At 41.6% G+C, this 25,834-nt stretch overlaps 1 protein-coding gene across 5 annotated transcripts in view; it reads left to right on the top strand.

Annotated features, from left to right (window-relative positions):
• Positions 1 to 25,834, top strand: part of dlg1a (discs large MAGUK scaffold protein 1a) — a 154,301-nt gene that overhangs the window by 80,252 nt on the left and 48,215 nt on the right. For 3 of the 5 annotated variants that reach the window (XM_086116303.1, XM_086116302.1, XM_086116305.1), the window contains 7 exons: positions 4,464 to 4,517; positions 6,365 to 6,418; positions 8,501 to 8,625; positions 9,339 to 9,508; positions 16,546 to 16,682; positions 21,883 to 22,027; positions 24,105 to 24,237. In XM_086116303.1, coding sequence (XP_085972429.1) covers positions 4,464 to 4,517; positions 6,365 to 6,418; positions 8,501 to 8,625; positions 9,339 to 9,508; positions 16,546 to 16,682; positions 21,883 to 22,027; positions 24,105 to 24,237 — 818 coding nt within the window. The remainder of the gene's footprint in view (positions 1 to 4,463; positions 4,518 to 6,364; positions 6,419 to 8,500; positions 8,626 to 9,338; positions 9,509 to 16,545; positions 16,683 to 21,882; positions 22,028 to 24,104; positions 24,238 to 25,834) is intronic. The other 2 variants (XM_086116304.1, XM_086116306.1) reach the window with 1 other exon arrangement.

Genomic DNA, 25,834 nt, shown 5'->3' with positions numbered 1-25,834 from the left:
CATTACAGAGCTACCAGGCGGTGCCCCAATCGCCAAATCATCTGCTGCACTCAGCAAGCCACCATCAGATCTGCCTGTCGCCAAGCCATCACCAACTGCAGCATTTTTCTCCAATTCAGCAACAGTTTCACCCTCCAGGCTCTCCAGGTCATTCACTTTCTTCACCATCGTCACATCAACTCTATCCCCACCATCAGCAGCAGCTGGCACAGACCCATTCAAACAGTCACAATGCCTTGTTCCAAGAGTACCAACAGCATTGTCCGCCTCCTCTGCCGCACTGCTCACAGTCCCTTTCGATCCATCCATTTCACTCACCACAGATACCGCTGTGTTCAGCCCTGGGCGGTTATGGGTGGAGCACATTGCCCACGCACCTGGCCAACAGGGCCTCTCGAAGAAATTTCCCAAACTTAAGAGACAGTGTGACTAAGAGTCCCACAAAGAGCAAAACCAAAGAAAAGGCTGGCAGCAGACCGTGGCCCAATGATTCCTGTGTGTGGAATTTACGCTCTCTGGAACCACCCTCTCACATGCACCACTTTCCACAAATACAAGCCCATGTACAGGTAGGATGCATTGGCAAGAAGTCTTCAAATGTTAGACTTTGTTCCATTTTCTTTTTTTTAATTAAATATACTAATCAATTGGTTGCTATTGCTTTCTTGGGTACATTTTTTTGCATGTGAAACACAGGCCATGTGTTATTTTGCTATATAGGTGCATTTTGTGTGATAGCTGTTCTGAGATCTCACTATCATACAAAACATGAGCTACTTCTCAAAATCTGATGATTTGAGAACAGTTTGAGAAAAGGTGCAAAGGGTTGCATTGTCGCTGTAACTCTAAGTTACCAAATTCACCTTCAGGTGAAGCAATTAAATGATCTTTCAGCTATTTGCACATTGAAATTAAATCTCAATTCAGTTAGTGTACGTTACTATCTTCAATAACTAATATTTTTTTATTATTCTGTCAATGCAGTGATTTGAATTAATCCTTTATTATATTATCAATGGAACTGTGGCATAACAAGTGGAAATGTTAGAAAAGTGCTTCTATTGCTTGTATCACGATTGAATCACGCTCCGAACGATCAGCCAACAATTGGCAGCGGCCGATTTCTGTGGAAAAGTACGTGATCAGCATACATCGATGCCTTTCATTGCCGATCACAAAAAATGATCACGCGCAGGTCGTACTTTGCAGCCAGCCTGTGTGCGGTATAGTGTCCCCTCCCCCTTTCCTGAACACTGTATGTTACAGACCAAACCAGTAACTGAATCATAATTGTGCATTTTCACATTCACATTCACGTTTGTTTGTTTTTTGTCGTTTGAAAGTTCAGTAGTTGAAACATGTTTGAGCACAAACAGGTTAGCACAATGTAGCGCTGCCTCCGGTCCTCCTGACCATGAAAGCCACATGCACGTTGACACACAGCACAGTGGAGAGGGAGGCATGTGACTGCGTGAGATGGAACTGCCCTCCAATAGCATGACTTGATTTCAAGAAAACTAATAGAGGATAGTTCAACATTGAAATATCAACTCCAGCCTTCCTAATTGAAGTTTGAATGTCATCCCCTATGATGTTTGATATTTTGTCCAGACGCTCCATCTTTGTCTTCTTCTTCATTCCAATAAATGCTTGTTAGGTTAAGTGAAAAGTCTAAACTGTCCTTAGTTTTAAATTGAAGTCTGAATGGTTGTCTGGATGGGCCCAACACATCAGTCCAGGCTATGTCTTGCCACTCGCCCAAAGTAACCTGGGGTAGGCGCCAGAAAGAGGATGAAATGTGCTGCTGAAATATGTCGAAAGCACTGTTTTTATTGAGAAAAAAAGTTTGGGTTATTTTTTTTTTTTTTACAATTATTTGACCAAAGCAGGGATTATAATCAATTTATATGTGTTTGCTCACCAGAAATTGTACTTAATCTCATCTCTAAATCATTTTCAAGAATCTTTGTACAGTCAACATATGCTTTCATTTTCTTCTTACATCTTATTCAAGTTCCCATTACATTTTCATTTGAATGTCCAGGGGTCAGTTTTCAGTTGTGACAAATTACAGACCAAGCTATTGCAAAACAATGTTGTGATTCAACTCAACACAAAATGATGCTTTATTTGATTGATCAAAACAATAATACCCGTATAAAAATTGTGCTCTTGGTTTAATCTGTGCATAAAAACGTTAGAGGCACAAAAAAATGCTACCACTTGTCTGTCGCTGTGAATGTGAACACAGCGATAGGAAATGGGAGGTACTCTGAGTCTTAATTAATGTCATTAGCTTGGCAGTTCTAATTTCATTAGCGTCAAACTCTATCTGATTAACTCAGAAGGCAAATGAAGTTTCATTACATATCCAGAAGAAATGTGGAAGAGTTACAACGTTGTATAGTGTATGTGCGCATCACAATTACGCAACACATCTCAACAGCTGCCATCATTTAAATTTGAGAATTCTATTTTTTTATTAATTAAAATGCATGAAATGGCATACAACCTATGAGTGTGATTCCTTTTGTCCAGAATTGAATGGTCTTGTATTTTTTTTAATGTATGTATGTTCAGAAAAGTGACGAATGAATGTCTAATATACAGCTGATAGACCTTGTATTGCTATATAAATGTCTCTCATTTTTGTCTATCTTGCCAATTTGATTCATAATGCAAATTGGTAACTGTATTATTACAGTTATGACTAAAACATCTGCTGATTAAAAAATAAAAGCACTCCTTTGCTTTAACTAAGAATAACTTGTGTAGGTGGGTGCGAGCCAATGGTAATCTGAATGTGTGTCACGAGACGTCATATTCTTAAATGTTGACATGAGGACTATGACATGAATAGGGCCGACTCTATGGAACACTTTCTAACTGCCTGCACTAAGCAACTTTTGGTTTATGGATTTTAAGTTTATTTAAATGTATGTTAGAGTGTGAAGAAAAAAATGAAAATCCATGAACTCTCAACTCCACACACAAACACATGCACTCACACACAGGCTGTTACATAATTGTGCAGTCTAACTTGGCATGTCACTCAAATCAACAGCTGACTGAGCGACTGCATTCTCTGTTTCTCATCCACTAATACACAAATAAATACACCCAAAGATTCATTCCCTTTGTAGTCATTTAATAAGTAAAGGTTAGATTGAATTGAAAATGTCAGGTGATATTAGACCACCATTGCTCAGGCACTGAGATGTTTTTGGGTGGTTGGGGGGGGGGGTGTAATTCAAATTAATTTTCCAAACTGCTTGGCCTCAATAATAAACAAATATATATATATATGTATATATATATATTACAAATTTTAAAGTATATATATTTCTGGGATCAATATTATGTTTTTATGGATCATTTTGTACGTTTTTTTTTAATGCAATGTGATTTTCATTTGCATGGATCTGCACCTTCTGCTCCTCATTACTGTTGTTGAGTTGACTCCTCCCACCATACGACTAATCCCTCAGATCCTCTCTCTTTTTTGGTTCCCATGGGGGATCAAGCATCCATTCAGCATGACTGACAGATTGGACACGTGGTGTGAGCGAGAGAGAGAGAAGTCGAAGGGATGTGATGGATGAGAGCGATTGAGATTAGTATTGAGGGATAAATGCTATCTCTGCTTGGTTGCACATTGATGCTGCAAAGTCTGGGTGGACCGTTCATTTTGTTTATAGCTTTGTTGGGATACTGGACAAACACAGAGCTTCAACTGTTCCTTCATTGACTGGCTAGCAGATGTTTGTTTGATGGAAGAGGACTGTAACGTTGGATTGCGTAAATATACTGTGTGGAAAAAGTGAGATGGGGAGGAAAATAGGAGAGGTTTCAGTTCAATGCTTGTGAGGATTGTGAGCTTGTATATAAGGAGAATGTGATTGGGTAGCGAGCATGTACTAAGCAGGAATGAAGGAAAACCCATGTCTGTATCATCCGTTGTTTTCTGATATGCCTGGTATTCAGACAAATGTTGTTGGGTGGCGGGGGGTTGGAATTATTGAGCACAGGTAGACAGGTGACAGCTTGGCTTTTTCAAATTGGTTATAGCCACACGTCATGCACTCTGACTATTCTGTGGACTAAAATGTAGTGGAGAGTCACATTGCTAAGTGGCGTGTAAATAATGAATGGGAATGTGCATTCTTTGAATATCAATTGTTTGATTGTTGAGTGGGCCTCATAAATTATGTTTTGCATTTTAGTAGTACATTAGGATTGTCTATTGGAAGGGGGGTGCAGTATGTCATGTGGTGAATGCAGTCACTCCATGGTCGTAATCCGTAGCAGATATACTCAACATGCTGTACCAAAACATGAGACGAGTAAGTTGTTATTACAGCGCTCTGTGTGTGTGTGTGTGTGTGTGTTCACTATTGCTGTTGTTGTTTGCTCTCTCCATGGTGAATTTGCATCATTGTCATTAACTCTATTCTATTTTGCAGGTCAACCCTCCTCCATTGGTGGTCAACACAGACAGTGTCGACACGCCCCCATACGTGAGTAACGTGTAATATTTCGTATGGGATGCTGAATTTAAAACTATGTCATGTAGTGAAACAAGTCATCCTATTATGTTTTGGAAAAAAATCACTCATTAGCAGTGTAGTGAGAGGTGTGGAGGTGGTGACATTAGGAGTTTGATTTTTGTGGCATGGTTACGCCTGGTGGTAGGTGGGGGGGGCGGTTGTTGGGGGGATTTATTTCCCCCAATATTGCAGCCTTTGCAATTTGCAAATTGCATTTAACTACATAATGATTTTGAATGATATTTCAGCCCTAATTCCTACCACTGGAAAACAATGGTTAAATGCCTCTGCAGAATAATTTGGGCCCAGGTGTCGTTTTGTCGCTGCCACAGCAAATCAGTGTCTGTTGTTGTAAGCTAACTTTAAGATGTAATTACTTTCTGATTGAGTGCCTGGGAATCCAGGGAGATACATATTTCTTTCATTCAGTTTTATTTAGTAATTATAATTGTATTTTCACATGTCCTTTAAATAAGAAGAACATAGATATAAAAAATAATCGTTCCACTTGAGCTATTTTGGTTGTCATTTGGCACAACACAGCAAATGCTATTGTGCCGAATAATAATAATTACTGTACTGTAATTTCCAGACAACAAAACACACCTGACTAAATGCTAAATTTAGCCATAAAAAAACCTTTGTTCACACATTAGCCGCTTCATATAAATAGCCACGCCCCCCCGACCCAAACAATGCCGAATACAGCGACACAGTCACGTCCCAGAACCGCTTTGTCTCTCTCGTTGTCACATGAGGCCAATTCACAGTTTCACCTCACAGCAGTGCCAGCCTTTGCAAACTAGTTTGTTACCTGTTGGGTGCACCGATTTAGTATATATAACGCTGTGAGGGGATATCGCTCCATGGCCAAACTTGCCAAACTTGCTGTCCTGTTGGCAGCAATGGTGGGAGTCGGTCGCCAAACAAACAACAGAGAGATGGTGGTCTCACTGCGGAGATGGCTGTATTTATGGCACTCATTCCCTAGGCTCATTAAAGTCAACTCAAGATGCTTATTTTCGTGCAACTCTGTACTGTATCCTTTACATTTGCTCTTACGCAGCCGCATACTGCTATGCGCGCACAACACTTCCGTATTTGTCTCTCTCAGCCTGTGTGTGCACCCCAACGGCAAATGCCTTATGAATATTCAGAATGAGGGCAGACTCTTCATCATCTTCATTAATTTCACTGGTCAGATATGAAGAGACTTTGGGTAAATCAATTGTCGGCCTGATGCTCACCAGTAAAAATGAACACATAAACCACGTCACATTTAAAGCCGCATGGTTCAAAAAGTCATGTTTTACAGTTTGGAAAATACATTGTGTCCATACCTCTATTCTCTATTCTGTCAGAGCACAGAGACACAGATTATAGCAAGGAGATTACACAGCCCTCTGAGATGCCATTCTCCCACTATGTTTATATTTAAGCGAGCTTGTGCGCACTCATATCCTATGCATGAATATTGAATATTTGAATCAGATTTGAATCAGATTAAATGGAAGGTAACATTTTGAAATCAGAAAAAAGTCCCGTACACTTGGGGGTGGACTGTTGGTGCCGTGCTCAAGGGCACCACAGCAGCATGCTCACAAGAAGAACTGGAATCTTTTTAGTCACCATCCAGACCTCCATATTATGGCGTACAGGTGACTGGATGGCAGAGGGTTTCAACCCTGGGACTGTCTAGTCCCCAAGTCTTGCTTGGACAGCCAAGTTAATACTGTACAGACCTTTTGAGGATTTTAGCTATGCTTCTATGTGATGCAAATGTTAACACTCTCTCTCTCTCTCTGTACTGTCTCAAGCAGGTCAATGGAACAGAAGCAGAATTTGAATATGAAGAAATCACATTGGAACGGGTAAAGATATAAGGATGCCATCAGCATTTGTATTTATTACTTACTACTGTACCAAAATTACTACTATTCTGCAAATGTATCTCTCATGAATCCAAAACAAATCATTTTAAGCCAATAGTAAATTTAGTGCAGGATAAAAGAAAGTGTTATGTAATAAATGGAAGTTTGCAAGTCACGAGTGAATTGTATGTCTGCGTCATATGCTCAACTCAATTTACGTGCTGTGCCGTTACAAGGTTTATATTTCTGTTGTAATTAATGTTCAGCAACATTATTTCATTTCTTCATTAGTGAAAGTGACATCAGTGTGATGGGGTTGCACAATTTGAGTGGTTTGAGACTTTGTTACCTTGTCTTATAACTGTCTTTTCAAACTTTTGTATCAATCTTTTTTTTTTCTTCTCAACCCTTCTGATCATTTCCCCAACTGTCTTTATTTTATGAACCTTTCGATTCCTTGTCCGTTTTCCTCTACTTTCTTTCTGTGTTCTCCTGTCCCCTCTCTCAATTATACTCTCCTTTGTCTCTCCCCGAGGCTCTCTTCCCATCCCTTTGCTTAGCCTATTCTCCTGTGACCTGGATCTGTCTGCTTGACTGGCTCTGCTTTAAAGAGGCTATAGATGTACACGCAAACAGAGAACAGAATAGACGCACATTCAAACCCAGTGTCAAGGAATATATACTGATACATTTGCCGAAGAAGTTATGACATTTCCAAAATCTGTAGAATGTTTTTTTGTCCCATGACACTATGGTCTTGGTAATTTCAGTGGAACATGACGAAAACATCATTGGTGTAGTTGTTATTATTATTATTTGTAGTAGTAGTAGTAGTAGGAGTCATAGTACAGTGAAACTCCTCTACAACGAAATCATGTTTGCAGCAAGAAATTTTTTACAACAGGGGGTTTTTCACTGTCACAAATTTGATCTCAGATGTAAACATACACACACACAAACACATTCACACAAACAAATGTGTACATGCACACACAATCGTAAGTGTACTCTTTATTTTAATTCCAATAGTGCATAAGTATGAGCACACATTTATTTGACACTTCATATAGTGCAGAACGAAAAAAAGGGAAAGAAATTGCGAAATTTACGATCAGCATTCACTTTCACTTACCTGTACATCAATTTTTTAGATAATGTCTTTTATTTTGCTTCCTCCGTCTTTCATTTTGATCACTTTTACTCTCTCTTCCAGCGTCAGAGCACTTCTTGTCTAAGCTGCTTGACATCCAAAGGTCCGTTTTGTAGCCATTTTAGCAATGCAACGTTCATGTTGCGTCTGAATCTAACAATAAGATACTTCCTGGACCCGGTGGCTTTTCTTTCCACTATCTCACTGTCTCTAACTCGACCTCCCCTCGATCGCCACCCAAGACAGCGTTGCTCAGCTGATGTCATGCAATGAACTTTTAAGCCAGCCACGGGGCACTTCGAAATCCTCGATGGCCATAGTTAGCACGATGGAACTCGCCTTCTCTCTAATTAGCGCTCCAGTTAGCGTAAGGTTTTTAGCATGATAACAAGTAAAGCATTCGAGGAAACGTTCGTTTATTTGAATGTCCATCACGCCAAAAGCAATTTACTCTGAGCAGCTAATCGGATGCATTCCACTCTATCTTCCACGGACCTAGCTACAGTATCTACACACATAGACAGTGAGGTCCCTCTTGGCCAATCGGAGGCCAGGATGATGCTCGGTAAACCAATGGCAGAGCAGCTATGAGTATGTTGCGTTCAGGAAACTCTGAGCTGTGTAAACCAGTGTGGTGGTTGCTGTTGCCGTTTCCGAACGAAGCAGTAGAGGTCGCTGTTGGATTAGACTTCGTTGTAGTGAATCTTTTCGCGAGGCTAGAGCAGAGAAAATGATTTCGTATAACGCAACAGGGTTTTTTTTTCGTCGTATGGGGGGCAGGAGAATGGGAATGGTGTTAATGCATTAAGATTTTTTCACATTAGGGGGTATTTTCGCCCATGTAGGTTTCGTTCTGGAGGTGTTTCACTGTCGTAGTATTAGTAGTAATGTTATTGTAATGACTGACAACCATTATCTCTGTTTGTGCATAGGGTAACTCAGGTTTGGGCTTCAGTATTGCAGGAGGGACTGATAATCCCCATATTGGAGAAGATCCTTCCATCTTCATTACTAAGATTATACCTGGTGGGGCCGCAGCACAAAATGGACGACTCAAGTAAGCACACACATGTGCACAAAATTAAATTAATCTCACATGACTCAATAGGAAAGATCCATAAAAATAATAGGTATCATATTGTCCGGACTATAAGATGTTTTGGAGTATAAAGTGCACCTTCAATGTATGGCCCATTTTAAAACTGTTTTCATATATAGGACACACAGCATTATAAGCAACAATAGTGGCAGACGTTGTGGTATGCATCCACGGAGCTACGCTAAAGGGAATACAATACAAGACAGTGCCGCTTTATTTATATAGTGCTTTGACAACCACAGCAGCTGCAACTAAGCGCTTTACAGAACATTTAAAATACTTCGTCCAAGAAATCAGAATATTGATCCATGTATAAGGCGCATCTGATTATAAGGCGCACCGTTGGCTTGTGAGAATGGAATGCTTTTAGCTGTACCTGATGTGTGTGGAAAATATGTTTGCAATATAGTTATCATTTTGACATATATAATGAATCTACATTTTGTTAAAGTGTTTTTCTGCCTGTGATTGGCACCTCTCACCCAAATGCAAATGGCAATGAATTTGATGCCCATTCTAATTTAATTAGCAAAAAATGAATACAAACTAAAAGTAAATATATTCGTACAATTCTATTGTAATGTGTGATTCCTTATTAATTCAGCCTCAGAGTTGATTTTAACACTTTTTACCTGATCTCTACATGTATTTCATGAGATTTTGTTTGGCAGGGTAAATGACTCCATAGTCCGAGTCAATGAGACTGATGTCAGGGAAGTGACCCACAGTGGAGCGGTGGAGGCACTGAAGGATGCTGGAGGTCTCGTCAGACTGTGTGTACGACGCAAGAAGAGCCTTAATGATAAAATCTTGGATATCAAGTTAGTGAAAGGACCTAAAGGTGAACAAACATTACTTACATGATCACAACGCACAAAATAGTTGTTGTTATGTGATGCAGGTTTTGAAGTGCTTTTGGAAGTTGACATCGGCTTTTCATCTCTGGTCAGGACTTTAAACACATGCTCCACCTTTTTTTTTAATGAACATATTGTCTGAAACGTTGGAAATACCGTCATTAGAAGATCTCAATTTAAAAAACTCAGTCTGGTTGAATATTGTTGCGATTTTTTTTTTGTCCCACACTGGGGAAATTTACAGTCTATAGCAGCAAGATTGTGGGTAGAAAGAAGAAAGAAAGAAAGAAAAAAAAGCGGAACATTTCAAACCCTTTGGCAATTAACTATTTTGCCAACTGATGTTCCCTCTAATTTTCTAGGCATCTGAGCATTCACACAAACGCGGTGCATGACTTGGACCACAGTGAGCAACATGAGGTGTGCACATGGCGGCCAAACCAGTATCAACCCTATCCAAAAGATCATAACACGTGACATGATACAATACAATACAATACATGCTGATTTATATAGCGCTTTCACAACAGCGGCAGCTGTAACAAAGTGCTTAACAAAACAGTTAACATAAAGTAAAATAATAAACACAACACATAACATAAAACACGGACAGTCGTGCAGTCCTAACCACTTTTCCGTCACACGCTTTGTTGTTTGAAGCAGTTTGAGATGAAAGAGGAGAGAATCAAAATGTCCTTTAACCAGTGGATCAGAGAGGTCATACTCAAAATGTGCACACGTCGGCTACAAGCTAAGTTTCAAAGTCAACAAGAAGCTGAAGCATCCATTGACGAAAAAAGAGATTGCTTCACTTCTCCAGTCCCATGGAAATCCATTTCATTTCCGAGCGGCGACTCTCGGTTCCAAATACGCATCGACGCTCTGCGCCAACGCTCCTCTCTCCTCATCCTCAACTTCAGCAGCCATCCATCCAGCCGCACCAACGCCGACTGTCCAACAGCGCCGACATCTCAGGTCCATATAATGAAACAACAAACAACATGTGATTAATAGGATGCCTGGGTCATCACATCTGGCTCCTCTCAATGCAGAGGAGCGGCCGACAATGCAGATCAAACTCTGTGACTTCGTCGGATGCCCCATACTTCCCGAGCACCCCCAGCCCCTCAACAAGATTCCCTAGGCGACATGGTCAAACACCTTCTCCAACTCCACAAAACACAAGCGTGTGTCGAGCTTGTCCACTGTTTTACAACCTGGATGAAAACCGCACTGCGATGGATGGATGGATGGATGGATGGATGGAAGTGCGGTTCGTGTATATATATATATATATATATATATATGGCAGGTGACCCTGAGAGAGGAGCACAGCAACCTCCCTGAACAGAACCCAGTTACCATAACAGTGGCAGACATACAGGAAAGAGTCTCAGATATGAAGAACTGGACAGCACCAGGCCCGGACATGGTCCACACCTACTGGCTAAAGAAACTCACAGCACTCCATGAGCGCCTAGCAGCACAAATGAACCAGCTGCTGAGGGATGGGACTCACCCAGGATGGCTAACCGAAGGGCGAATGATCCTGATCATGAAGGATCCCTCAAAGGGTGCAGTCCCATCCAACTATCGGCCAATAACTTGTCTCTCCACAACATGGAAGCTCATGTCAGGCATCATTGCGGCTAAGATAAGTGGACACATGGATCAATACATGAGCGAAGCACAGAAGGGCATTGGTAGACATACCAGAGGAGCCAAACATCAGCTCCTGGTTGACAGAACAGTCGCACAAGACTGCAGGTCCCGACGTACCAACCTGTGCACAGCCTGGATTGATTACAAGAAAGCCTATGAATCGATGCAACATACATGGATCACTGAATGCTTGGAGTTGTATAAGGTGAACAGGACCCTAAGAGCCTTCGTTGCGAACTCGATGAGGATTTGGAAAACCACACTTGAAGCTAATGGCAAGCCACTTACCCAAGTGTCCATCAAATGTGGCATATACCAAGGTGATGCACTCTCCCCACTGCTGTTCTGCATAGGACTGAAGCCCCTAAGCCAAGTAATCACCAAGACAGGCTATGGATACCGCCTCAGAAATGGAGCTACGATCAGTCACCTACTCTACATGGATGACATAAAGCTGTATGCTAAGAGCGAAAGGGACATAGACTCCCTGATCCACACAACCAGAATCTACAGCAGCGACATCGGGATGTCATTCGGGCTTGAGAAATGTAGTCGGATGGTGACTAAGAGAGGAAAGGTAGTCCACACTGAAGGGGTCTCACTCCCTGAAGGAACAATTGCAGACATTGAGGACAGCTACAAGTGCCTTGGTATACCACAAGCCAATTGCAAACTCGAACTGGCAACAAGGAAAGCGGCGATGGCCAAATACCTCCAGCGAGTGAAGCAAGTCCTAAGAAGCCAGCTCAATGGCAAGAATAAGACCCGGGCAATAAACAGCTATGCCCTGCCAGTGATCAGATACCCTGCAGGAATAATAAGTTGGCCAAAAGAAGAGATTCAGACCACGGATGTTAAGACCCGAAAGCTCCTAACCATGCATGGAGGGTTCCATCCCAAATCCAGCACCTTGAGACTGTACGCAAGCCGAAAGGAAGGAGGCCGAGGACTAGTGAGTGTGAGAGCCACTGTCCAGGATGAAACATCCAAGCTCCATGAATACATCAAGGAGAAGGCTCCAATGGATGACGTACTCAAAGCATGTCTCAGACAATGGGGAACAGAGGATGAGGCGCTGGAAGAGGGACCATCATGGGAGGACAAGCCCCTACACGGGATGTACCACCGGACCATAACTGAAGTTGCTGATCTCAAGAAGTCCTATCAGTGGCTAGAGAGGGCTGGCCTGAAGGACAGCACAGAGGCACTCATCCTGGCTGCTCAGGAGCAGGCCCTGAGCACCAGAGCCATTGAGGCCCAGATATACCACACCAGACAAGACCCAAGGTGTCGGTTGTGCAAAGAGGCACCTGAGACGATCCAACACATAACTGCAGGGTGTAAGATGCTGGCAGGGAAAGCCTACATGGGACGCCATAACCAGGTGGCTGGCATAGTCTACCGAAACATCTGTGCGGAGTATGGACTGGAAACCCCAAGGTCAAAATGGGAAACACCTCCTGACCTCTGACAAGATGGTAATGGCGAACCAACCAGATATCGTGATCATAGATAAAGGGCATAGGAAAGCCGTTGTAGTGGATGTAGCGGTCCCAAGTGATGGAAACATCAGAAAGAAGGAACACGAGAAACTCGAGAAATACCAAGGGCTCAGAGAGGAGCTGGAGAGAGCCTGGAAGGTAAAGGTGACAGTCGTGCCTGTGGTGGTCGGACTACTCGGGGCAGTGACCCCCAAACTAGATGAGTGGTTGCAACAGATCCCGGGAACAACATCGGACATTTCAGTCCAGAAATGTGCAGTGCTGGGAACAGCAAGCATACTGCACAGAACCCTCAAGCTTCCTGGCCTCTGGTAGAGGACCCGAGCTGAACGAGGGATGGACACCACCCGAGGGGTAAGACGAGGATTTTTATTTTATTTTTTTTAATATACAGTATATATACAGTGATCCCTCGCTCTCACGCGGTTCATTTTCTGTGGCTTTGCTGTTTCACGGATTTTTTTAGTGCATTTTATTTAATGCTTTTAAACAGTGAATTGCGTTCTGCATCGTGATTGGCTAAGGCACTGACCGACGTGAAGAGTTTCCGCACCTCGTCTCTGTACAGCTTCCCAAATTTACCTATGCAAATTTTTGGTCTTTGGTTTCATTTTATCAGTGGCGGATGCTTGTCTGTCAAGGAGGGGAAGCTCAATTTCGGCCTACATCATAAAATGTGCCGTTTATTTATACGTAAATTCTACTCTCCGTTCCTTTTCAAAAAAATGGAAAGGATGCCTTCACCATAAGATCGGTGATTGGCTCATTTCGCTGTCAATCAAAACAAGATTTAGTCTCAGACAGATCATCCAGTCATCATGCAGAAAAGCTGAGCTTCCTGGCCAGCCTATAAACGCCCACTGTCCATAGACTCCCAGAGACGCTGAGCGTCCAATGGGCGGGACAAAACCAGCATTTATCCAATGACTCGTCTTGTTTCAATGCATTGGGACAACCTACAGTGAACTCTCTCGACGCCAAGCGTCCGCGCGGTCGATGCTCAGTGTCCACACAGTTTAAAGCACAGTGAAGCTGCAGGAATGAATGAGAAGAGAGTCACGTCGTAACCAGTAATAAGAAGCTGATTCGGAACAAAAGTTGAGCGCGTTGTAGCGCATATTTAGTCAATGACATGTCCACACAATTGTACGTACACACATATATTTGATCACTTATTTTTGACATTTTAAGGGAAGCTGAGCTTCCCTTGCAGTCTTTGAGCAAACGCCTCTGCATTGTATACATAGTTCAGTATTGTATAATAACTGTAAAAAATAAAGCTGACTATCAAGTACCAAGTCCAACTTTATTGTCAAATTAAAGTCCAACTTTGTCAAATCAAAGTATGCAAACATACAGCACATTTGAAATTTCGTCCCTCTCACATTTTTTTGCATTTTTTTTTATTTTTATAAATCATACTTCACGGATTTCACTTCTTTTTGGAACGTAACCCCCCGCGATAAATGAGGGATTACTGGATATACATACATACACACACACGCGCGCACATACAGATCTCATGAATGGATGTTCTGGCTGTGTTGGCAGTAGGCGTGTTTTGGAGAGTGAAGGGGCTCCTGGCACCATGAGTGAGATTCGTTCACAATTGGCCACAAAGCAACAAGTATATTAATATGTAGCATACCTGGTACCATATTATCCACACTAAAAGGTGCGCTGGATTATGAGGCGCACCTTCAATGAGTGGCCTATTTTGTAAGTTTTTTCATACATTGGGCGCACCGCATTATAAGACGCAATCTACAATGCATCCTCTAGATGGAGCTATGCTCAAGGAAATGCCAACAGAACGATCAGATGTCAGTGAAACTTATTTAATAAAGCAGCGACACATTTCACTTAACCAACAGCAAGCTATAACATTGACTCGTTAACGTTGAACTCTCTTGCCGCTGCTCTATTTCCGTGTTCAACTGCGATCGCCTTACGTTTGAACTCTGCATTGTCAGCATGTCTCGAGCAAGGAGCCATTTAGGGGTCGAAATATTACCGTAATCACCAAACACAAGGCGCATCGGATTTTAAGGTGCGCTGTGAGCTTTTAAGAAAACGGAAGGCTTTTAGGTGCGCCTTTGAGTGCGGAAAATATGGTTGTTATTCTGTTGTCGAGAAATCCACTGTCCAGGGACCACTGGCTTAACTACAAAACCAGAAGCTAATTTCTCTTCAGGCTGATGAAGCTATGAAGCCGACATTATTGTCTCAATTTGTGGTGGCATACTGTCCAAACAAACTCTATTCCTAATGTTTTTATGTAGGATTATAAAACATGTCATAATTGTTCGAGATATCAGTTGGAAGTAGATTTCAATAGTTGAGAATGAAGCAATAAGGAAATGAATGCTGACAATGTCAATAGTCTAACACAGGGGTCCCCAACCTTTTTTGCCCCACGGACCGGTTTATGTCAGACAATATTTTCAGGGACCGGCATTTAAGGTGTGGCGGAAATTATACAACAAAATAATATGATATGAGCTACATGAAAACTGTGGCGTTTTCGAAATATAATAACAATAAACACAAGGAGCGTATAATCTGGCCGCAACACTCTGATTGTGATGGTAATGTTTAATGCATTCAAAATACGATACAATGCAAATTTAAAGTGCATGAAAATGACGACTCACCACAGCCCCGAGCTTGATTTTCTGCAACCAGAGGGTCCCATCTCGTGGTTATAGGAGACAATGACACCTCAAGTGTGTGTTTTATGTCCCGTCTATGTCGTAATTTTGTTTTAGTCGCCGTTGCTGCAGAAAACCCCCGCCTCACACAGGTAGCATGTCGGAAATAGCAACAGTGCTATTGTGGTGATCTCAAAATATTCAGACATAACTTTAATCCAGTTGTCTCGAACGTCCTTTTAAGGCCGCCGTCATTTGAGATCTCCAGCAGTTTTTTTACTCATTTTTTTAAGTCTTTTTTTTAGCGTAATCAGTCACGTGACGCAGAAGCGCGGTTTGACGCGTGTCAAGCGTGACAGAGACGGATGTAACGGAGAATCCGGTAATTTTTCAAAATAAAACATCGTTCGTATTCCGAAATAAATAAAACGGAATTTAGGCAAGTTCTTTCTGTGCGGTTCGGTACCAAATGCCCTGCGGACGGGTACCGGTCCGCGGACCGGCGGTTGGGTACCCCTGGTCTAACAGCAGAAAAACAAGCAACAGGGTCTAGATTGTGTGGGGACCGCTCAGAATGATCTTTGCTCATAACAAAGGGTTGAATGGTCTTCATCCTGTTTGACTTTACTTCCGCATGAGGAGTAATTTCGTTCCTACTGATATAGGACAAGTAGGTGTCACATTTGATTTTTTTCTGGAACTGTGTTGGTTTATTTATTTATTTTGTGCAGCATGGCTTTCAGGAGTCTGGCCTCTGAAGCAATATTCCCTTTCCGCAAAACGATAACCTTCTTTAAAATTATACAATAAAAAGATCTGTAGTTAAAATCAAGCAAATGGTAATATTTTGCTAAAAAAAGACATTTCCTATTATTAAAGATGATAACTTCATACTGATGATTACAATCTTCATAATACTTTATCTACCGGAGTTCTGCTCTTGTTTATTACCCTTACTCCACTCTACGCACATCCGTTTCTCATTAGCCATGTTATGCATTTTATCATCTTTTTCAAATGCAACTGTTTTCACACAAGATGTGCCTGGTATGCCGGGGAGAGGGTCAGGGTCAGAGATTTGGGCAGTCCATTGTATTTGTTTTTGTCTTTTATCACTTGTCTGCTTTGTGTTACTTCAAGTATGAGATTTGATAAAACGTGTGATGAATATGAAGAACATTCAAGTGTCAATTTGTTTCTTCTCAGGTCTCGGATTTAGTATAGCTGGTGGAGTTGGAAATCAACACGTTCCAGGTGACAACAGCATTTACGTGACAAAGATCATTGAGGGGGGTGCGGCTCAAAAAGATGGCCGGCTACAGATCGGGGACAAACTCATAGCTGTAAGTATTATTTTTGTGCTGTAATTCCTGTTGTCAGTCTGTCTAACATGTTCTCTCATGGTAACTGATTATATTCCATAAATTGAAACTTTGAAACAACTTTTTTGTTCGAATTTTTAAGATTGAGGATGACAAAAACAATAGGATTACACACTGATGCAGGCATTCCCTCAGTCCTAAAGGAAGGCCCGTCAGTCCGTCACTGACAATAGATGAACTGGCAGACCGGCAAACTTTTCTGACAGAAGAGATGACGGAAGCGTGGTTAAAGTAACATGATGGATTGACCGACTGACGATTGCAGTTTGGGTCAGTTTTAGAAAATGACCGATTGACGATGACTGATAGGTGCCCTTGCCGCGCATCAATGACGGGCAAAATTTTGTAAATTGCCCACATCTCATTTTACAGTACAGTAAAGGCCAATGCTCCAATGAAGTAGCTTCACATTGCTGTTTGCAAAGTTAAATCTGTATTTGGCCCCTCAAACAAGCATATTGAAACGTAAAACTAGAGTATGTATTTATAGTCGTTGTGGCAACACGTAGAGCTATCAAATGCTATGGAATCACTGAGTGAATGATAACTTGTGATGCCCGTCACTCATCGAGATTGTTCCAAATATACAGTATATATATATGTTTTAATGATCAGAATAGTCAGGCTACCAAGGGCTTGTTTTACCTCCGGCTTCCTCTGTGCCGGACTCGGGAAGCGGGGATCACGGCCATCCTTTTGTGTGTCTCTCATATTACATCGGGGAAGAGAGCCCGTCTCATGTGTGAGCCTGTCTTTGCATCAAACTGTAGCATATTACCCTGGCTTGTGTCGCTAAATGCACCGAGGCTATGTTAGCCAGATATGCCGACTGTGTCTGGTCTGCACATGCTCTGTCTTGGCGTAAATGCGTATTGACATTGTTGTTTACATGATTTTTTTAAAAAATGGCTGCTTCCGACCAGAGCTCGTCTATGACAGGAGAACTTCTTTCAAGCTATCCGTAACATGTTTTGATTAAGCCGCTGCTTAAATAAAAGTGTGAAAATAATCCTAACTACTGTGCTAAATAGATGAAGGAACTCCAATTTTGATAAATCGTGTGATTTTTTTACATCGATCTGCGCGTGTTATGCTGCTGTAAAAATGCCTCTTTTGATGAAGGAAGTGGAGTATCCAAACAGGTGACCAGAGAATCTCTGTCCAAATCATTTCAGTTGGAAAAAAAAAGTCTCCATGTAACCAGGTGTGAGCAATTGTGCTCCTTGAGGGGCGGCATGTTTTATTTGTCTCACTGCTCCAACAAAACCAGATCATGATTGTTTTCCAGCTTCTGGAGAACTTGTTGATTAGCTGATCATTTCAATCAGGTGTGTTGGAGCAGGCAAACATATAAAACATCCAGGATAGCGGCCCTTGAGGACCGGAATTGCCCGTCCACATGGTGTAAACCAGGGGTGCCCAAACTTTTTGGACCTAAGATCTACTTTTCGTTCAACCAACCTCCCGGGATCGCCCCTGACCGCGCACGCACACACACACGCGTGCGCGCCATGATGAGAAGCCAAACACTGAAGCAAGCGATGCACTTTTGCAGCCTGTTGACTATCGTAGCTCACACATACCATTTTAAAGTGCTTCCCTGAGCCCTCTAGATTCCTATTCTTTGCCCGTGCCCTGGGTGAATTGTACACGAAGCAAACTCTGAATGAGAATAATGACGATCATAGATATAGCGCAACAGCTGTGATCACAAGCTGCAATTGCAGACTGCTGAGCGCGAACAACTTCCGCTGACGTAGTCACGCGCCACCGTAGGTTAAAGATTTACCTGCTTCATTTTATTTTATTTTTAAAATCTTTTTTTGGGAAAATGAGACTGATAGGATGATTAGGGTGCAGTGTGCATTAATACAAAAATATATTACTAACATGTACAAAGACACACAAATGTTTTTTCTTTTTTTTTTCTCCTCTACACCTTTCAGATCTAATTGGGACGAGTCCTAGATCTACCGGTAGATCAGGATCGACGTAATGGGCACCCCTGGTGTAAACCATGTAAAGCCGGTGTGTTGTGTAATTTTTTGCTGTTGGAATCTGTTACAATTGTCTGACAGCAAAAGATTGCTGCCTAATTTTTGCTACAGATTAATTTTAATATTCTTTCTCACCAAATAAAAGGCATGAATTGGAGAAAATTCCCCTATTTCCTGAGCTCCATAGTCATTAAACTCCTTCAGAATCAGATTTATCGGCCATGTATGCAAAAAACACACTGACACTTGAAATCGAGGGTCTTATGTTTCATGTAATTCATGAAAATCACCCACAGGTAGAATGTGAACTAGAAAGAGAAATTCTGGAAGGAACTAGACAAAGTCATTTTGAGCATCCCAGACAGGGAGAGATTGGTGCAGATTGTAATGGACGTACGTGTTGGCCAAAGAACCAGGGGTGATGAAGAAGTTATGGACAGATTTGGTATCTAGAAATGGAACATGGAGGGGCAGATGGTGGAGGACTTTGCCAAAAGGATGGAATTGGCTGTAATGAACACTTTCTTCCAGAAGAGATTAATCATAGAAAATGACAGAGCAGAGAACCCTGTGGTGGAACCTGAGAAAGGAAGAGTGTCTTGTGGGCTTTCAAGAAGAGGTGAGACAGGCACTTGGTGGGCACGAGGAGCTTCCAGAATACTGGACCTACACATCCAAGGTGATCTGAGACCCGGGCAATACTATCTTCTGGAAGGAAAGGGAAAAAAAAAAAACACTGACTGGTGGAACCAGAAAGTAAAGGAAAGCATACAGGAAAGAGGTAATGCCACATATCTGCAGTCCGTTATTCAACAGGCAAACAACATTTGAAACGATCCTTCTCATGTGCTACACTCCCAATTTGAGCTCCTAAACTCAGGAAAGAGGTATAGGACTCTGCTAATTCATACCGCAGGCTATCATTTTAATCAATAAACAATTAGAGGGAGGCAGACAGACAAGCGGAAGGACATGAGTGTGGTGGGGGTGAGGGGGTGCATATGACTGTAATGTAGTGTCCAATGTGTGTAGAGTGTATACTGTCTTGTCTTGTATGTAATTGTCCTAATTATCTTGTGCTGTGTACAGTAATCCCTCGTTTATCGCGGTTAATGGGGACCAAAAGCACCCGCGATAAACGAAAATCCGCGAAGTAGCGACCAATAAACATATACAGGTAAAAAAAAAAAAATATATATATATATATATATATATATTAGAGCTGTCAAACGATTAAAATATTTAATCTAATTAAAAATACAACTTCATAATTAACTCAAATTCACTAAAAATTAATCGTGATTACTCACACATTTTTTATCGTTTCTGAATTTCCTTTTATATTTTTTGTCCTATTTTTCCCCATTTTAATGCTCTCATCAACATGGAATCATGAATCAGTTTTCTATGTGCAAAATGCAAATATTTACTGAAATAACAATTTTGATTTTCAATTTTACATGAACATTTTTCACTTGGAGCAGTTATTCACACATACATCACGCACCGCTGAACTTCACCGTCACTGTCAGACGAACACAGAGAAGCTCCACCCGCTCTATTTGTATGGACACGGAACACTGTAACCTTCCACACAAAATAGTTCCAAACAAGTAACAATCGCGTCAGTGGCATACATCGTGTACCTGTATGATACAGGTAACTTTGGTCTTGTCAGTGGAACAATCTGGCAACTTTTTAAAAGTAAACTTTCCATTCATAAACTCTTTAAGTATCAGTTTCGGTGTCTCGCGCTGCCGTGGATGGCAAAACAAACGTGCGTGGACCTATGCAGCGCGCTTGTTGTTTCGTTTCTGGTTTATTCATAGAGCAACGTAACATCCGCTGTGACGTGTGCCGCGTTAATCTCGTGAGAAAAAATTTAATCCCGTTAAAATTCATTTAAATTAATGCCAATAAAAGCCCGCTAAACTGACAGCTCTAATATATATATATATATAGAGAGAGAGAGAGAGAGATTTTTTTTTTTTAAGTCCGCAAAAAGTCCCCAAACGGTCCGCAAGAAGCTGCAAAACAACAGCGAGTCACATAGAGCAACATATACAGTACTGTACTCCATGTATATGGAATTTTTTATTTTTTTTTAATGAATATGTTTCAAAAAATCCGTGATGCACTGAAGCCGTGATAAACGAACCGCGAAATATGTGTATGTGTATGTTTTTTGCTCAATGTATGTAGCAGCACAGAGGGACTGTCCTCCGAGACAAGTTTCTCCTATGGGAGACCTAATAAAAGTCAAATCAAATCAAATCAGGTTAACATACAAGGAGATACAATCTAGAGCAACGGCAGAGGTGGCAAGGGCCAAAAAAAGAGGCATATGATGACATTTATTGCTGGTTGTACAATAAAGAAGGTGAGAAAGCTCTTGATCGGTTGACCTGACAAAGAGAAATACAAGTATATGAACTGGTGCCAGTTGTGTGCTGGATAGCTTTTGACCAGGTTTTAATGTGATTCTCGATGGTGAGAAGAAGCCAGTCCAGAGCAATGGAAGGTGTGGTCAGGTGGTGAAGAAAATGAACCAAGCAAGGTGGAATGGGTGGAGGAAATTGTCAGGGGCATTATGTGATCGAAGGATCTGATTTGGATGAAGGGGAAAGTTTCGAAGAGAGTGGTGAGGCCGGCCATGAGTTACGGATTGAAGACAGTGGCTCTGAAAAAACAACAGGAAGCATAGCTAGAGGTGGCGGAAATGAAGAGGTTGAGGTTTTCTTCAGGGGTCTCAAGAATGGATAGGATTAGAAATGATCTCATTAGAGAAACAGCACGGTTATATGTTTTGGTGAAAAAGTTCGAGAGAGCATACTTATATTAGTGAGTATATCAGACAGAAGGGTGATGAGTTTGGACCTGCCGGCACAGAGAGCAGAAGAAGGTTCATGGATGTCGTGAGGGAAGACATGAGGGCAGTTGGCATTAGCGAGAAGGATTCAGAAGACTGGAGTTGATGGAAAAAGATGACACACTGTCGCAACCCCTAACGGCACAAGTGGAAAAGAAGTTAGTACACTATGTTAGTGTTTCACTCTGTTGTGTTCCAGTGGGATCAGTTTGACCCCAAAAACATATGTATTTCGTACATTTTAATTCCATGTTTAATTGCTCTGCTAATGCATGTTTTCGTGATGTGTCTCCAGGTAAATGCCTCTTCTTTAGAGGAGGTTACTCATGAGGAAGCAGTTGCAGCCCTGAAGTCGACCCCAGATGTTGTTTATCTACGCTTGGTCAAACACACCTCTGTCTTTATCAATGAAACCTTTCCGCCTCCTGATGTCACAAATTGTAAGTCTTTTTTTTTTTTTCATTTCAAATACATTTTGAACAACAAGTCAACACAAGCTTAAATGAATAACAATCGCTATTCCACTTAAGTCCTGGAGATATTGCAAATATAATGTTAAACCATTGCCAGTTGCCAAAATAAATCAAGGGGAAAATTGTATTTTTGCAGTCTGTGGACTATGAATGTCAGTGCTGAAACAACACTTAAAAGAGCAAGATTCAGCCGGCTGTTCCCCCACTTTGCATTGGTCCACTGTGGAATCTGAAGCAAATTTTCAACAAGATCACTGTCAGGCTCGCCGATTTTCTTGTGACAAGCTAACAATGCTTGAATGGCTGCCATGAAAGTTATCATTAGTTTATTCGAAGCATGTTTTACATTTATGTTATCCGCTGGACGTGTTTTGGTGTGAGGCAGTCTTTGTTGCACAATTTCCACACTTTGTGCTGTTCTCCATGTTTCCACTTGACGTCGCTCAACCAGTGATCTCGGTGTGTGATGAATTAGGCCACTGCGAAGAGTTCTGTGTCACTTGGCATGCAAAAGTAGAAAAGTGGGATTAAATGGGTTTTCTGCAGCATTTCCTTTCTTGGGAATAATGAATTGAAATGAACGGATTACAGCCCTAGCTAAAATACTAATTATGTTCCTTGCATCCAGTCATTTTCTACTCCGCTTTACCTCATTAGAGTTACAGGTAACTGGAGCCTATAGCTGACTTTTCACATCTGATGAACTTAAAAAAGGTCTTTGACATAGTTCCGTCAAAAACACAAAGGATGAAAGATCACAACGTACTAAACATCCACTTCTAACACACAGGTTGAAACCACTTGGTAGCCTCCCATCAAGTCATTCACTGCCAGCCATTTGCGCTGACCACAACCTTAGAGTGCATGTGATTTTAGAGCTTTTTGATTGATTCTTCAAGACCCACAGAATATTGTGTTCTATGATTAATTTTACATTGATTGCACCAAATGAAATAGAAGACTCTTTTCTTTTGGCAGAAAAAAAAAGTTTTTTTCTACCTTTTTCTGTTCTGTAGCCATCAGCAATAGGAAATGGGTACTTTTTGCATAAACAAACAAATCAAGCTAAAAAGTGACTTTGATTATATTTTATTGCTTCCGTGACCTCTTACGTCCGAACAATGGTTTTATTCCATAAAATCAGCTAATTCAACATATGAATGCTTTTGATTGCAAAATATCTATTTAGTGAAAGAAAAGCACCATGAGTGACCCCAACTCACCAGGACGGCTCTGTCAGCAGTTAGTTGCTGCTGACATGGTCACCGCCTCATATTTCCGAGATCATCATTGCATTTTTTTTCATTCATTACACACACACACACACACACACACACACACACACACACACACATACTTCTGACATCATGACATACACTCTGTGATGTAGATACATGTATAAGATCCCTTTTGGAATTTATGAAAGAAAGAAAGAAAAAATACCCACAATTAAATGACCAAAGTCAGGCATTGCTTTGAGCAAGCTGATGAAACAGGCCTGGAAACAAATACATATTTAGAGAATAGTCTGCTCTGTGAACATAACCTATGTGACTGTATGATTAAATTAAGGTTGGCATTGGCAACAGGAGGATGCTCGCTAAAATAAAAGTTATGATGGACAGTCCCTCCCACCCCTTCAAGCCCGTCCTGACAGCACTGGGTAGCTCCTTCTGCCAGAGACTGTTACACCCGCGCTGCAAGAGGGGAGAGATACCGCCGCTCATTCCTACCGACAGCTGTCAGGCTGCTGAATAAACATATGTGAAAACCTGCAACCATTGTAAATAGCACAGCCATCTTACGCTGTGTTTTCTATGCTATTGCTAACTTATTATATTTATTCCACAAATATATTGCGAATGCTTTATTTTATATTGCACTTATATTGAACTGTGTACAGTTCTTTTCTGAAACATGTATTTTGTGCAATGAAACACTTTACCCCCCCCCCCCCCAATTTTGCTGCTGTAGACTGCAAATTTCCCCAGTGTGGGACAAATAAAGGTTATCTTATCTTATTTTTTTGTTTTTATTCTCCCAGCCTACCCCCCACATCAGGACAATCACATTAGCCCCTACATGAGCGGGAGCCAGTCTGTTAGCCCTGCCCCACTGACCACGCCCAGATACTCACCAATGCCTCGGTCCCTGACTGCAGATGATGATCTCACAAGGTAAGTAACATACTGTATCTAATCTACAGTATATAAAATACAAAAGCGTGATTTGATGTTTCAAAACACACTTATTTTTATGACGTAAAGGTCCTTCTATATCTCTCCGAGAGAGCCCAAATTCACTGACTGACCTCTGGTCGCCCTGGTAACAAAGCTGTGAAGTGTACATGCATGTGTGTAAGTGTTTGGTTGTGTGAGTGCTTGCGTCGATTTGGCAGATGGCAATCAGAATTTTTATCTGGCATGTAAACTAAGGTCACCTACACAGACACATGCATATTCACTCTCATGGCTGCTCTACTATCTTTAATCCATTTAAATGGAAGGATTTACAGCCTATCACAATCCACGTGACTCAGATGGCGTCACCGTCGTTACCAGAATATGACTCCTTCCGTCATAATCCTTTTGGCCAATCAGAATGTTTTCAGAATAATAAATCAGATAAGCTGCAGACTGACTGCAAGATGGTCATTTTTATGTCTGTCCTTCTTTTGAATTTTGCGGTTGTCGCCATCGTATTGTCTCATTGCTCATTCACTGTCTTTCTGATTTGATTGTAACAACTCTATTTATATACATACACATATACCTGTGTAAGTATGGTTGTATGTATGTTTATACTGTGTGTGTGTGTGTGTGGGTGGGTGGGTGTGTGCGTGTGTGCGTGTATGTGTATATAGTGGTACGCTCGCCTGTGTTGTATGCGGGCTGCGTCGGATTGGTTCCCACTCAGTGATGGTGTGTTGTGAATGGTTGTTTCTCTTATGTGCCCTGTGACTGACTGGCAACCAATTCAGGGTGTAGTCCGCCTTCCGCCCGAAGGCTCAGCAACCCCCCACTGTTCAGGATAAGTGGTGTTGAAAATGGATGATTTGAGATGTGTGTGTGTGTGTGTGTGTGTGTGTGTGTGTGTGTGTGTGTGTGTGTGTGTGTGTGTGTGTGTGTGTGTGCGTGCGTGCGTGCGTGCGTGCGTGCGTATATATATATCAGAGATGAAAGTCCTCCGGATTTTCCCGGAATTCCGGATTTTCAAATTTTTATGAAAATGTCTCCGGAGAATTGTGAGGAAAAATTGCCTAAAATTAATGCGGATATTAGTTGACAACATTGAACGAACACGCGTTTGAGTTCGTTGTTTTGCTTTCACGAGTGTAGCCATATTGAGGCACTAACACTAGGAACGGTAAAGACATTTTTGTTTGTGTAATAATGATAATGATGGCTTTTGACGAATGCTTAAGTAGAACGAATGGCAACTCGCAACAACAGTAGCAAGCGGCACTTTGCCTCTTGGGTTGGATAGTCCCCAAACAATTTTTGTCTCTTTATAAACACACTTGCTAAACCCCAGTGGAACAAATCAAAGATGCCGTGGACAAGATTTTGGCGTAAAAAATATATTTGGACAAAAAGGGAAAAACAGAATGGCAGAAAAACGTGTGCGTCCGACTTCGAGTGTCGTCTCGGCTAGCTAGCTTAGCTGTTGTTGTGTGTGACGTAAGTTGCGTTAGCGCTGATTGGTTGAAATCAAAAGACGCACTTGCGTACATATTCGCGCTGACGCACGCACAGCAGAGAGCAGTGGACGATC

This window comes from Hippocampus guttulatus, chromosome 7 (genome assembly GCF_054856545.1).
Source record: "Hippocampus guttulatus isolate MCC_2025c chromosome 7, RoL_Hgut_1.0, whole genome shotgun sequence".
Lineage (NCBI taxonomy): Eukaryota > Metazoa > Chordata > Actinopteri > Syngnathiformes > Syngnathidae > Hippocampus > Hippocampus guttulatus.
This window is presented reverse-complemented; position numbering and strand designations above follow the sequence as displayed.